This window comes from Sinocyclocheilus grahami, unplaced genomic scaffold (assembly GCF_001515645.1).
Source record: "Sinocyclocheilus grahami isolate Dianchi unplaced genomic scaffold, SAMN03320097.WGS_v1.1 scaffold170.1, whole genome shotgun sequence".
Classification (NCBI taxonomy): Eukaryota; Metazoa; Chordata; class Actinopteri; order Cypriniformes; family Cyprinidae; genus Sinocyclocheilus; species Sinocyclocheilus grahami.
The window spans coordinates 1,641,596-1,656,570 of NW_015505349.1; the positions used below are offsets into that span (position 1 = coordinate 1,641,596).

At 39.1% G+C, this 14,975-nt stretch overlaps 3 protein-coding genes and 1 long non-coding RNA gene across 5 annotated transcripts in view; 1 reads left to right on the top strand and 3 right to left on the bottom strand.

Annotated features, from left to right (window-relative positions):
- The window catches only part of LOC107593422 (collagen alpha-1(XX) chain), a 28,647-nt gene extending 25,891 nt beyond the window's left edge, over positions 1-2,756 (bottom strand). Inside the window, exons 1-4 of the mRNA XM_016283143.1 lie at positions 2,369-2,756; positions 1,804-1,944; positions 1,513-1,663; positions 751-814 (exon numbers count right to left, since the gene is read on the bottom strand). Coding sequence (XP_016138629.1) covers positions 751-814; positions 1,513-1,663; positions 1,804-1,914 — 326 coding nt within the window. The 5' untranslated portion in view covers positions 1,915-1,944; positions 2,369-2,756. The remainder of the gene's footprint in view (positions 1-750; positions 815-1,512; positions 1,664-1,803; positions 1,945-2,368) is intronic.
- taf13 (TATA-box binding protein associated factor 13) lies at positions 1,921-4,290 on the top strand. The gene is made up of 3 exons (XM_016283116.1): positions 1,921-1,966; positions 3,508-3,600; positions 3,709-4,290. Exon 3 carries the CDS (start codon positions 3,710-3,712, stop codon positions 4,082-4,084), a length of 375 nt encoding a protein of 124 aa, XP_016138602.1. The 5' UTR covers positions 1,921-1,966; positions 3,508-3,600; position 3,709; the 3' UTR covers positions 4,085-4,290.
- A 759-nt stretch (positions 4,291-5,049) lies between these two features.
- On the bottom strand, positions 5,050-8,821 carry tnnc2.2 (troponin C2, fast skeletal type, tandem duplicate 2). The gene is made up of 7 exons (XM_016283117.1): positions 8,717-8,821; positions 7,613-7,664; positions 7,380-7,523; positions 6,745-6,859; positions 6,511-6,647; positions 5,710-6,025; positions 5,050-5,517 (listed from the first exon to the last, which is right to left on the bottom strand). Exons 1-6 carry the CDS (start codon positions 8,717-8,719, stop codon positions 5,994-5,996), a joined length of 483 nt encoding a protein of 160 aa, XP_016138603.1. The 5' UTR covers positions 8,720-8,821; the 3' UTR covers positions 5,050-5,517; positions 5,710-5,993.
- Positions 8,822-10,239: 1,418 nt separating this feature from the next.
- Positions 10,240-14,975, bottom strand: part of LOC107593401 (uncharacterized) — a 9,000-nt gene continuing 4,264 nt past the window's right edge. Inside the window, exon 4 of one of the 2 annotated variants that reach the window (XR_001610080.1) lies at positions 10,240-10,756. This is a non-coding gene — a long non-coding RNA (uncharacterized lncRNA). Of the gene's footprint in view, positions 10,757-14,301; positions 14,369-14,975 lie in introns of those variants that run through there. The other variant, XR_001610081.1, reaches the window with a different exon arrangement.

A 14,975-nucleotide genomic window follows, 5' to 3' on the forward strand; every position in this document is an offset into this window, starting at 1 on the left:
GTGTGAGTTTGTTGTGTTTGGAATTGCTTGAAAGCAGGGCTGGGCAAAAAATTGAATGTGATTTTCATGCGAATCTCGTCAGTAAAGCCGCTTCTGGTGATTAGTAGTAAATCTCCAGCACGTGCTTTCAGATGGAGCAGCATTTACTACACAGAGCCGTAGATCACTGACAAGCTACACAAAATTGCGTTCAAAATTGGCAATGAATCGCCTGCGATTTTGTGTAGCTTGTCAGTGACCTACGGCTCTGTGTAGTAAATGCCCCTCCATCTGAACGCACGTGCTGGAGATTTACTACTAATCACCAGAAGCGGCTTTACTGATGAGATGCGCATGAAAATCACATTTGATTTTTTGCACAGCCCTACTTGAAAGTCTGGTTTCGTGTTCTTCTCTGTAACCATTTATGAAGGTGATATGTGGGTAAAAATTATTTATCTGATTATGTGACAAAACGATTCCTATGAGACAAATGTAGGAAACTGGTTGCCAGGAACACTAATATACACATTTATACATTTTTATAATTTTAACAGACATTACACACAATATTTGACTGCACAATCACATCTGAATATGTCATTTAAAAAAACAGATAGCACATCTAAGACTACCAATGTCTACTAAATGTTTGAATTACAGCTGTGTGTCTATAGCACTTAAGGTTAAGGGATGTTTTTTGTTTGAGGAATAAGAGTAAAGTTCTGCCTTGCAAGCACTATAAAATCCAAATAATAGTAACATGCTTACAAGCTAATAGTGATGAAAAGGAAGCTCCAGTTGGACAGTCCAATATCCAGCGCTGTCGCCAGGGCTGATGGACACAGACAAACAGTTGTATAGATATAATGATGAACCACTTTCTCACTTTAATACAAAGTATAATCAGCACAAATAATTCTGTGCTAAAACTTGAACATGAATTGATCATGAATAATAGGCTTATGGACAAGATTCCAGAATATTCAAGCAGAGATCAATTAGATTCTCTAGATTCAATCAGTGTGGACTTCACCCACCCAAACTGTGTGTTGGATAGAAAAAGATAACGGGTTATATCTCCTCAGCCACCATTATGACACACATTCAAACACATTTTATGGTCTTCGGACTCACTGATGCGTTTTCCCCCCCCAAAACACACAAAAAATTCTTACCTGTTGGGCCCACTTTAGAAAGGTAAACCTTCCAGGGAAGGGTCACTCGAGGCTTTCCCATCCAGCACTGCATGGCAAAGCGTGTCAGTGTGGAGAAACAGAAAATGATTACGAGATGAACCAGCGTCATGAACAGAGGAAAGTGGAAGTCCTGAGGCAGATGAGAAAACGGAGATAAAAACAGACATTATACAGATCAGTGTGGACTTCACCCACCCAAACTGTGTGTTGGATAGAAAAAGATAACGGGTTATATCTCCTCAGCCACCATTATGACACACATTCAAACACATTTTATGGTCTTCGGACTCACTGATGCGTTTTTCCCCCCCCAAAACACACAAAAAATTCTTACCTGTTGGGCCCACTTTAGAAAGGTAAACCTTCCAGGGAAGGGTCACTCGAGGCTTTCCCATCCAGCACTGCATGGCAAAGCGTGTCAGTGTGGAGAAACAGAAAATGATTACGAGATGAACCAGCGTCATGAACAGAGGAAAGTGGAAGTCCTGAGGCAGATGAGAAAACGGAGATAAAAACAGACATTATACAAACCAAATGGACAAAAATAAGTGCCCTTTCCAAAACAAACAAACAAAATTAAATTCAAGGAACAGGCAAGCTTTCACCCAGCTGATCTACATCTCACCTTCATGAGCCACTTGTTGTAGAATGTTATGCCGATGGAAAACACATAGTAGAAAAGCACCAGGCCCACAGAGCGCAGCGCCTTGCAGATGAATTGCGTCGGGCACGCCATCCTGGAAAACCCGGATCCGACAAGGGACAACTAAACAGTCAGAAAGAGGAGGGTAATACGAATTAACCAGAGCTAGACCAAAAGTATGTTAACATGTGGAAAATCAAAATCTAAAGTAGGTTGATTAGAACATGTAGGGCCAAAGTTTGATGTGCGCGAGTCGATTGTGTCGTACTGATCAAAGAGGCACTTGTTGAAAAGTGCAACATATTGTAACAGAACAGCACGTGCGTAATGACTGTTAAAGTGTGGGCTGAAACTTATGACGTTTCGTTTCGTTAGCCATTTACGCAAAAAACTCTTGTGTCTTTTTTCAAATCTAACTTAAATGTTGTCTTACGCCCTAAAAACCTCGTTAGCTCAGCTGATGCTGTGACAGGTCGAGCACGCCGACTGTGCCATTTACAGCTAACGTTAACCAGTAGCTATAAGGTCAGTGGCCACATTTTCTTACCTCACTGTTTACATAGTCCTCGAAAACGAAAAGCTGGTAGCATTAAACACTATGTAACCATCATTTGGATACGCGAGTCGTCTCAGGGCCCTAGGGTGCCATTCAAAACTGTTTGTGAGCCTACAGACAGCCCTGTGTAGTTCCCTCTGCTGTGACGTGGACGCTGCCCTGCTGACACATGCGCGGCGGCAGCCCGGGAAATCTTGACTTTTGCACATATTACTCAAGATGTTTTGAAATTAAAGTTTTGGCTTGATTCGTATTGTGTGCAAGAAACACACACCAAATGCCCAAGCCACTGAGAACAGCGCTAGATAGCAGAAGAGTTACTGTTTGCTATGTTTTAGCGCTGTTCGGTTCGTTCTTTTGAGTCGAATCTTTTTGCTGAAACCGGTGTCTGAACAAAGCGTTCACGAATCGGACTGAAGCGATCTTGAGCGGTTCTCGAGTCAAGAGCTCAGCTCATTGTAGTAATATATAATCACCACTGACTTGTTCCGAGAACTGAGTGAGCTGATAGTTAGTGAACTTTTGACTGATGAACACGTGAAGAAGAAGAAAACATCAAGAGAGCGTGTCTACATATGACTTTTTTGGGATGTTTTGTTTTATTTAAAGATAAAACACAAATAATTTACATAATGCAAGACATCCGAATAGCAAACAACATAATACCACAGTGTTTACGAACGAGAGAAAAATATAATAAATTAAAATATAAAATCAAATTAAACAGAAGTTTAACGTTTTCATTATATTTACCAAATAAAATGATAAGGTACACCATAAAAATACCAAATATATTCAAAGTATATAAAGACATTTGTTTGCAAAATGATGCCCAGTTTCCTGTTGACTTTTTTATTTATTTATTTTTAATTATTTTTTTATTAATGCTCAAAAATCAAGAATAGTACACATAGATTAATACAACCATTAACATAAAAAAGATAAACAATAATAGTTTCCTGTTGACTTCATTGGAATATTTGGAGCGTTGTGACGTAAAAGAATTGCTGAATTGATTTGTTCGAAAGAACCACGTCACGGAAATGATTCGAACTTTCCAGCGCTACCCTTTAATTCGTTCGTCATCCTGAACTCTAGGGGTCGCTGACGGTTTTAATGTCTCCTTTCAGTGGCGCGTTATGTGTAAAAGAATGAACAGTAGTTCCTGTCATTGGATTTGCTGGTTGGGGTGCTTTGTGTTTGTTCCTGCCCGGTTTCCCCATGTAAGTTCTATATAAACACTGTTCCTGTTAGTCGATTCTAAGATAGAATATCTGACTCCTGTGTTTTCAATGACTGTTTCTAACGAGCACATTGTGTTTCGTGTCAAGAATGGCTGAGGAAGAGGATGATCCTGGTTTTGATGAGGATTTAGACGACGGAAGTAACGGGGTAGACTCGGGCCAAGGTAAACGAAAGCGGCTTTTTTCCAAGGAGCTTCGCTGCATGATGTATGGGTTTGGAGACGACCAAAATCCCTACACCGAATCAGTGGATATACTGGAGGATCTGGTGATCGAGTTTATCACGGAGATGACACACAAGGCGATGTCTATAGGGCGCCAGGGTCGCGTGCAGGTGGAGGACATTGTGTTTCTCATCCGCAAGGACCCTAGAAAGTTTGCGAGAGTGAAGGACTTGCTCACTATGAACGAGGAGCTGAAGAAGGCTCGCAAAGCCTTTGACGAGGCAAATTATGGGTCTTGAAATAGACCATCTGTTGCTATGTTGTTCATGCAATCCACGTGAAGAAAGATTGTTTTATTGTTGCCTTTAATGGAGTTTTAGCTACTTGTTGTAAACCCTAGCCCTCTTTCTTACAGCTCTGTGTTGTTTCAGTTGCTTGACGGTTCACAGTTAATTTGAATGGTCATTTCTATCATTATTTAAGGCTTTTTCAGTTGTACAATAAAGATACATTGTTAAACTTTTAATGTTGTTATTATTATTTTGAAAAGTATATCCATACACCTTACAAATCTGAAGAAACATGGCTGTTTCTTAGATGACATGTACAACAACCTTAGTATAATATCCTTAATAACAACTTGGTATATAAACTATATAACAATCATTTTTTAAACTCTTAAATGTTTTGTATCCAGGGAGATACTTTTATAAGTATTATATCATGCTGTGAGAAGACCATGTATTTTACATTGTACCTTTTATTTATGTATTTATTTTTATAAAATATTCTGAAGAAAAATATATACATTTATCACAGTGTTGTTGCAAATTAAAGGGTTAATGCAAGTGTAAAATTAATTGCTTTGGTAAATATTGCCTGATATAATTCTTCACAATTACACACAAAACATAGACACATTTGCATTAGTAATGTAACTAATGCATGGCGTTTGGGGACATCTTGGGATTTTTGCTTTGGATGTTTGTACACTTGGAGTGGGAGGCTGACTTTTCAGTTTTCAGGGAAAATAGGCATTCTAACTATAACGTAGACATGCAGGTGTAAATCACATTAAGACATGTTAATAATGTGCAAGATTATTATTATATTCTATTCTTTCAACATTTAGTGTTTTGTTCCCCAGTGTATGTAATGTCACAAAGACGAGGGATGTGTAATTTACCTACTTTCAGTCATCAGCTGTATTTGCATTATTAGTGTGCAACCCTTTAATTTGCAAATAATACTCATCAGCCATTGACCAGATAAACAAGACACAATTTACTGATTTACACACTTGCAGCACACAAAGAACGTCATGTTGAAAATGTAAATGTGCAATAGAGAAAGAGAGCTATTCCTACAGCATGCCTAATAAAACTGAATGCCATATTGGCATAAATGAAATATCACTGTGATATTCATAAAAGTTTGTGGTTTGGGTTTTGCTGCTACATAAACAGTACTAGTTATAGTCTTTAGTATATACAGAAATAGTCAACTAACTGGGGTCAGAGACTCGGGAGAAAAAAAAAATGTTTAATTGATAAACTCCTCAAAACAAAACCATACAAATCAAAATGTCAGACCAACTAAACAACTTCTGTTTTATTTTTTATTCTGTTTTCAAGCGTTTGTTCTTAAATATAGTGAAGTGGCTGTTGTGATTTGGCATTGGTCTATGCAGCGGTAACAAGCTGCTAATCTAGATTAAATCTAGACTAAACACCTACAAACATGGGGTCTACCATGGCATGTGTTTCTAGTGAACTTGAGCACCATAACATGATGAACCTGTGAACCACACCACAGCTTGGCTCCTTGGGTCTTGCATGAGGGGAGCCCAACCCTGGCAAACCCCACACAGGTGTTTATCTGTCTGTCTTCTGAAGAGGATCTAGATTAAATCTAGACTAAACACCTACAAACATGGGGTCTACCATGGCATGTGTTTCTAGTGAACTTGAGCACCATCATAACATGATGAACCTGTGAACCACACCACAGCTTGGCTCCTTGGGTCTTGCATGAGGGGAGCCCAACCCTGGCAAACCCCACACAGGTGTTTATCTGTCTGTCTTCTGAAGAGGTGAGATGGAGGCAGAAAGAGGACAAAAGGGGAAAAGTGAATTTGAGTTGCATTGAGAGGTAAAGATTTCAGTCGGCAGGGGTGAGAGGGGAGAGGAATGTCCTTGAGTCTCTGTTTTACTGAACATTCTCCATCATCTTGAGGAATTCTGAGGAAAAAGGGATATGGGTGTTGCTTCAATATCTGATCTAACTTCACATACACCGTATTTAGTGTTCATAAATGAAATGAAATTAATAAACCATCATACCATCAAAGTCCAGCATGCCATCGTTGTTCTTGTCTCCATCTTTAAGCAGCTCATCAATCTCTTCCTCTGAGATGGGTTCGCCAGTGCTGCGGATGATCTCAGCAAACTCATCTCTGTCGATATAGCCATCACCGTTCCTGCAGATTCATAGTGTTGCATAAGCTGAAGTGAGTCTGGGTAACATAACATTTTTTTTTAAAAAAGGTGTACACAAGAAGATATCAAATGACATACCTGTCCAGCACGCGGAAGCATCACATTCTCCATCATCTTGAGGAATTCTGAGGAAAAAGGGATATGGGTGTTGCTTCAATAGCTGATCTAACTTCACATACACCGTATTTAGTGTTCATAAATGAAATGAAATTAATAAACCATCATACCATCAAAGTCCAGCATGCCATCGTTGTTCTTGTCTCCATCTTTAAGCAGCTCATCAATCTCTTCCTCTGAGATGGGTTCGCCAGTGCTGCGGATGATCTCAGCAAACTCATCTCTGTCGATATAGCCATCACCGTTCCTGCAGATTCATAGTGTTGCATAAGCTGAAGTGAGTCTGGGTAACATAACATTTTTTTTTAAAAAAGGTGTACACAAGAAGATATCAAATGACATACCTGTCCAGCACGCGGAAGCATTCGGCCAACTCTTCCTCACTCTTGCCAGCCTGGTCCTCCTTTAGGAGTCTCACCATCATGACCAAGAACTCCTCAAAGTCGATGGATCCGCTGCCTATAGTTTCCAGTAAAAAGTACATTGGCTATTACAATCTTCATTTTTGTATTTTATGCTTAAATTCAAACAGATATTATCATTACTATGTTCAAATGTATGTAGACATCATCATGTAGGCCAGAAACATACTTTACACAAGACAGACGATTAACAAGCAAACACAGACTTGACGTGCTTGCTTCTATCGGCTTGAAGGGGGCGATAGAGTTACATCAATGTATTTTTGCGTTTAAACAGGATTTTAATATTCAAAGTAAGTTGCTCTTTAACTTATTTTCTTAGCAAGATACTTTTTAAACGGTTGCTCCGCCATGATGACAGTATTTTTCCTGAAAGAAATAACTGACATTTACGCCAATTTTCACTTTAGCGCTCCTTGCGGCAGCGCTGAGAATGCAACGCGTAGTCGCATTTCAAAACGCAAGAACGCACGAAAATGAGCTTCAGTAGAGTATTTTTCTGGCCATACTCTTACATAGTCCTGTGTATCCACTTTTTCAACTGGCATTTTGTTTACCGTCTTCATCGACCTCCTCGATGATTTCTTCCAGCTCCTCTCTGGATGGATTCTGACCCAGCATCCTCATGACGGTACCCAACTCCTTAGTGCTGATATCACCGCCACCGTCGGTGTCGAACATGTCGAAGGCAGCCTTGAACTCTGTGAAATAGACGCATACGGTTTAAAGGAACCGAAGGACTCGGATATTGGTAATCTATTCTTTTTTATCAGTTTGCTTGTAGACTCACCGGCAAGCATCTCCTCGCTCAGGTATGAGCGGGCCTCCTGTTGCGCGTCAGTCTGTGAAGCGGTTACATTAGGAAAGGTTAGTTTCAGATATAAACAGTACAAAGCATTAGTCTGATAAAAAATAAATCTTGATTCTTCTGGAGAGTCATTTGTTTTTGTTTTCCTAATATGTATGCATTAAGACAGCGTTGTAGGCCTTGCAAACAGCAGATGGTGCCCAGATCACTCCTGCAAGACAATTTGCGACTAATTTAAGGCTCAACATGTTATCCTCGCAGTCAGTGACTGTACATGGTAATTCCGAAATAGGATCCTTGGAATGTGTCACCTCAAGATTTAGTTAACCCACTTAACCTAACCGGCTGACAAGATTCATATCAAATAGCAGGATGTCCATCTTACTGATTTCTGACCACCGTCCCAAACACGCATATTTTAACAGATACATGGATGATTTTTCAGGGTTTGATATCTTGGAATAATGAAACTCCTTCAAGCTATTTTTATCCATGTTAATTATTACATCAGAAAAAACATTATTACATCAGAAAAAATGGCAATGAGTAACTTTACAGTGGATTTTGCTGCAATGTGTGATGAATTTATCATAATGAGTGTAATGACATTTGTTTTTTAGAGTTTTTTTTTTTAGAAGTTGTTTTTGGAGAGAAACCTTGGTCTTGTAACACAAGTTAACTAGCAGTCAGTTCAATTTGAATCTATAATAGTCACCTAAAAATAACACCTAATAAATTTACTCTCAGTTTATATCAGACATTTCCACTCAGGCGAAGATGAGCCCAGAATACAGCAATTGTCTGATAAAAATGAGTAAAAGAGACAATAAACAGATCAAAAAAATTTACTAAATTAAATCATCTTAAGGTTGATTTTTATTTCTTATTTTTATTATTATTATAACGCTTTATTAAATGCATGCAAAACTGCAAGGGAACTATTAATAATACTGTAACCTTATATTACCCATTATTAATAATGACATAGGTGGAATTCTGATTACTTTTTAACTAGGCCATTTGCACATTTTATGTTTTCATGCGTTCTTTAGCAAAACTGACCGTATAGATTATTTAAACTCTTACCATGGTTGTGGATTAGCCTCCTCACTTATATCCACGAGATAAGAAGTGGTAAACGCGCTCACACCCCAACAGAAAGACTAGACGTCAAGTGACAGTTCTGACACACTTTAAACAGGCCACCCAAGACCCGCCCACAGGCCTCCAGATTTAGAATCCTGAACTTTTAGGGTTCAACGGCTCCCATAAGCCAATAGAAATGTGAATTGAGTACACTTTAAGAACAGTCTGCGGGAATACAGGAAAAAGGTTTCTTCTTTATTCTGCTGTGTTTATTGTCAGAAAGGCTGTATTTATTGGAAGAACTGTTCAAAGACACAATAGAATAATTATTTATTGTGTCTAGTAAAATTTCATTGTGGAAATTGCATGTTAATGTCGACCACACTAATGTTTAGGCATGAAATCCTTGCAGACTTTTGTCCTGAGACTTTGCTTTTCACTAATTCCCCTCAAAATTTCTACTAAATTTGAGAAGTAACATACTGATGAGCTAAAATGACTCATAATGATTTAATATAAGTAGCGTTCAGATGGAAATGGTGAGAGCTGATAGTGTTCTGCACCACCCCCCTTTAGTCAAGCCGAGAAACCCTAAACCTCTTGGGAAGGTGCTGTGTTGCAAATCTTCAGCGTGCCCTGAATAGCAAATGGTTTAGATCTCCACTCCATTCCACCCCACCAAAAACCCAACAACACAAATGGCGACACAGGTACCCCAAACCCCGAGAGACTAACCCCGAGTTTCCTTGAATGGGATGTGTTTCCTGAGCGAGGAATGATACGGATGTGGATTGGAGAAGGATGTAGGGGAATTTGGAGGAGGGGGTTGCAGACTATATACGTTCAGGCAGAAATGGAGTGATTTAAAAGGAGATTTTGAGGAGAGCGGAGAAGTCCAGTTTTACATTTTGCATATTGCAACTCTGGAGATTTGCATTTGTAGCATTGGCATGAGATAACACCTCCATCAATATGACCTGAAGACAACGAGGTGTCAAAAGGATCACATGGCTTTCCACTATGAGAAGAAAACATGGAAATCTTGTATATGTATAACTTGCATGCTCCAGGCACAAAAGGTTGACTTTAGGATTGAAAAATTGATATTTTTCATGCCCTTTTCTGGCCATGTGAAGACTCTGTCCTGTAGGCAGGGTAAGTATGAAAAATATCGGAAGAGATCAACGTGCGAAAAGATCAATAAAATCTACAACACTATGGATCTACTGGACGGCCAAAGTGTTGTGTATTTTGGACAAGGGGTACTGGAAACCAATATGGTGGGATGATCTTGTTTTTCTGATTGGGTGTAGTGACATTATGGGCAGGGTGGGTGAGAAGATCACATGAGTTGCAGCTTATAGAACTGTGATATTTGGCCTCATAACAACCTTTTTTAGGCATGAAATTGCATTTAACTTTTAAAAATGTTAATGCTGTAAATTATTTACACACAGATTCTGTATAATTTTAGATAATACAATCACAGTAAAATATTGCCAAATAAACAAGCAGATTGGCCAAGATGTGCCTTTTTAATTGATTTGCAGACACCAATACCGTAAGCTAAAGAGATTCCTTATCGCCATGACAACATCAAGTCTTTCCCCAAGGCTAATACTGTAGCAGAGTTATTTTGAATCACTGTAAAGGGTGAGGGAGAGGGGAAGGGGGTTGAAGGAAGGTTGGTGAATGTATTGGGAATAAGCTGGTGTAGTAGAAGACAGCTGAGGGGAGAGGCGTGAGTGGTTTCCTCTTAAAAGGTTTGAAGGGATATTTATAGACACCATCACAGTTCCAGAGGAACATTTCCAACAAGACGGCACTGATCTATAATATTCTCTGTCCCTCAAAGTGAATTCCAACCATCTTTATTGTTAGCGATTTGAACCCTGTTGATGTTGTGTTTCCTCGATCCTCTTTTCTTTTAAAGCTCTCAGCATGGGTTGTTTTTGAGAGTCTTGGCTGCTGTCATTATGGGTTGCAGAAGATGGAATGTATTTTTTTCTTACTGGACGTTCTCCATCATTTTAAGAAACTCTGGAATGAAAATTAAAAAAGGGATTAAATAACATACAAGCCCCTTTCCTAGCATTGTTCACACCCTCTCCACTCTGAACATACTTCGTATTCAATTACTTTGATTATACATTTCTGCAAGAAAATGCTTGTCTTCCCTCACATCTTGAAATTCAAAAGAACTCATTGACAAGTGGAGGTCAGGAAAAAGAATCCCCATGAGTATGTGTATAATTACATCTGTTCATGAACAAACTTTTATGTTGTAGATACAGACACACACACACACACACACAATTATCACAGCATTAAATAACAAAATATCAAATCAGACAGAACTCGCAAACAAACTTTGCTAGTGCTTTTATCATAATTAACAAAATAAAGCTATTGGTTTGATATTTTGTTATTTAATGCTTTGACATCCATACATTGTTAGACTGAATGTCCATATAATTTCTAGGTGACCTGAAGGTGGTAAAGACACTAATCATCTATTTATTTTATTAATAATCTTCTTAGAACTTTTTACCATTTAAAAAATCTGACAGGAGTGGCCTGACACACCTACCAGATAGAGAAACCGAGCGTGTATAGTAAATAGAAATTGAGGGCATATAAATATTTAGACTATGTACTAACAGTGGCAATTGTAAGCAAATGCAACTACTTGAACACACACCTGACACATAACATGGGCCTTCACTGTTCCCTCTCTCTACAACTGCACTTATGGCAATTGTAGAAGAAAGTGCGAGGACACAAACGGTTTCCTTTTTGTTAAGGCACTAGTCGTTCGCTAACTTGTTCCCCAATTTCTGATTAGGTGGGCATGCATGAGAAATCTTTAGACTCGTAACCAAACCATAATCCATAAATGACAACAGTTTATTTAACCTTAACTGATATTAAGTGTGCACTGCAAACGCAAGCATTTTTGATGATCGTTTCTGTCCAGTCCAGTCTTATTACAGCTGTCGTCGGTTTTTTGTCTGGCAATGGCAGCAGGTATGTGATAAAATTTCAAATTGGAGACTGTACTCCATCGATTCTGACACTCAAATATGACATTTTAAGCTCCTAATGTAGCCAACTCTGTGCTGGTTTGTATTGGCCGCCTCCAGTTATTCCTTTGTTTTGCCTCCAGCTAATCCTGTGACGTGTGACGTTGGCACAAAAAGGGTCTATTGGAGAAAGCATAACAGTTAACTTGGATCACGTGTGCCTTAATAACCAATCACATTATAGCCTTGACGTCATTGAATTTCAGAAAGAGTTGTGCGACACTCAGTCGCTGTTTACGGATACCATAGGAATGAATGAAAAATGCCGTAAACTGTATCCCACCTGTCGCAAAAAGTCAGTGACTTCTCTTATAAAACTGCACTTTTTTCTGTGTAAACTCTAAAAATAGTTCAATCCAAAAGTATTGCTTAGTGTCAAACATGTTGGAGATTAGCTGATAGGCTGTCGATTCATTAAATGATAAGCTGTTTCCTCTAAAAAGCTGTTGTGAAGCCTCTCCCCCATTGACATCCATTCAAAAAAAAAAAAAACGACCTCTGGTCTCCTTTCCCACGTACTGGCGAACCGGAAGCTTTAGCATTAGCCATTACCTCTTTTTTTGGCTAAAGGTTGCAGGCTTGCCTTCTAGTGGCTTTGGCCTTAGTAATCCTGAAGACACTGATTAGCTGGTTCAGGTGTGTTTGATTAGGGTTGGTGCTAAACTCCAGGCACTCTGACGTTGCCTATGCCTGCTTCCATTCAACAAAAAAAAAAACGGCCTCTGGTCTCCTTTCCCACGTACTGGCAAACCGGAAGCTTTAGCATTAGCCATTACCCCTTTTTTTGGCTAAAGGTTGCAGGCTTGCCTTCTAGTGGCTTTGGCCTTAGTAATCCTGAAGACACTGATTAGCTGGTTCAGGTGTGTTTGATTAGGGTTGGTGCTAAACTCCAGGCACTCTGACGTTGCCTATGCCTGCTCTAGAACAGTGGTTCCCAACCCTGGTCCTGGAGGCACCCCAACACTGCACATTTTGCATGTCTCCTTAATCAACCATTCAGGTTATCAGCTCATTAGTAGAGACTCCAAGACCTGAAACTGGTGTGTCAGAGAAAGGAGACTTGCAAAATGTGCAGTGTTGGGGTGTCTCCAGGACCAGGGTTGGGAACCACTGCTCTAGAAAATCAAGAGTGTGAAACAGACACACATAATTGTACACAGAGTCTATAAGTATGTCTTTGGTTCTAGGAATTTGCCATGAGAGAAACACGCTAATTAGTATTAGCATTGGCAGTAGCTTATATTATACTGCGTCACAGTACAATAATATGTGTTGTGTAATGTGCTTACAATAATAACGCGTCATTGCACAACTATATCATGCCTATTTGCATTGATTAGGTTGTTATTAATGCGCAACGCTGACATCTTACGTTATCCTCCCAGAGCTGCTTCCGTGTACAACTGTTGGCGCAAGCTAGATTAAAGTGATTGTTACGTTTTGAATATGGATATTTTTCTTACAAAAACGCATTGATTCGCTACAGGAGGACTTTGTTCACACCCCGGAGTGTCGTGTGAGACACTTTTTTATTATGGATGGATGCGCTTTATTTCACTTCTTTTGGACTGATGCACTGCAACACCCGCTGACTGCCATTAAACAGCTTGGAAGATCAAAGACAATTTTTAATAACTCCGATTGAATTCGTCTGAAAGAAGAAAGTCATATACACCTGGGATGCCTTGAGGGTGAGTAATTCATGGGCTAATTTTCATTTTTGGGTGAACTAACCCTTTAAGGATGCAGACTTGATTGTCTAATCAGTCTTTATTTGTATATGTTTGATTATCATGTCAGTGTGAAAATGGTTGTCAGAATATGGTTGTAATTATATTTCTTTATTGTTCCTTTAGATAAGGGCTGTCCAAACTCGGTCCTGGAGGGCCGGTGTCCTGCAGAGTTTAGCTCCAACCCTCATTTAAACACACCTGAACCAGCTAATCAAGCTCTTACTAGGCATAGAAACTTCCAGTCAGGTGTGTTGAAGCAAGTTGGAGCTAAACTCTGCAGGACACCGGCCCTCCAGGACCGAGTTTGGACAGCCCTACTTTAGACCATTAATACAGATATCATTGCCAAAGAATAATTGGAGCAGATGACAACACAAAGACTGTTCAATAAATGCATCTTTGTGAGGAATCCCTTCTCCAATCTCTGATTCTACATGTGGCCGCCTCAACCAGCGTGATATAGAGTTGTAGCATGACTCCGCTACATTTTTAATTGATTTTAATTACCTATAAGGCATTTGTAAAATATTTTTATAAAACTATATTGCCAGTGAACCTCAGCATGTTTCCTCAGAATGTTCTCCATATGTACAAAGTATTGAGAAGTTTGGACAATGCACTTTATGAGACAATATGACACTCTTCCTGTTTCCCCTCTTTGCCATTATTTTAATCCTTCGCCATGGCAACACTTTTCAGGATATCTAAAGTCCATTCACAGTTTAGCATCCTCAATGTCTTGGCATCATGTTGACTGAGTTTGGTGTGAATCACAAGACTCACAATTTGTGTGTTAAGTCTGACGTCATCCATCACCCCTTTCGGGTCCAAACGCTCTATCAGATGCCACAAGAAAACAACAAACGGTGCTTACACACATAATGTGATATAATAGTACCAAAAATTATACACTGTGTTCCAAATTATTATGCAAGTGACATATCAATAGGATTTCTGTGCAATAAAGAGTCAGAATTTTGTTTGTTGTTTTTAACATCTTTTTAGATAACTGGTATCAATCTCAGACAGGTTTGTTCAATAGTTTGCCAGGTCTTCTTAGGTAAATGGAAACCCTACTTAAAGAGGTTGTTCCACATTATTAAGCAAGTCACAGTTCTCAGGCGATATGGTGAGGAAGAAAGATCTTTCTGAAGATGAAAAGTATGAAACAATGCAATGTTTTGCAAAAGGCATCAAACCAAATAATATTTTGCAAAAAGCAAATAGAGATTATTGAACTGTCAAAAGATATGTGAGTAACTTAGAGCACAGAAGATCTTGGTTAGATAAAGATTTATTAAGTAAAGTTTCTGTCAAACTATTGAACTGTATTGTAATGCCAGCTGTAAAAAAAAAAACACTGCTGAGCAGCAAACAGGTGTTTGAAGCTACTGGAGTCTCAAGATCCTCTCCATGCAGACTGGCAGTTGTGTGTAAAGCTGC

Bases quoted from the DNA above. Each gene is read 5' to 3' on its own strand.
- taf13 (XM_016283116.1), top strand. From the start codon at position 3,710: ATGGCTGAGGAAGAGGATGATCCTGGTTTTGATGAGGATTTAGACGAC.
- tnnc2.2 (XM_016283117.1), bottom strand. The intron at 7,524-7,612 runs GTGAGTCTACAA...TCTATTTCACAG, and splicing joins GAGCGAGGAGATGCTTGCCG to AGTTCAAGGCTGCCTTCGAC. The intron at 6,860-7,379 runs GTAAACAAAATG...TGGAAACTATAG, and splicing joins CGAGGAGGTCGATGAAGACG to GCAGCGGATCCATCGACTTT.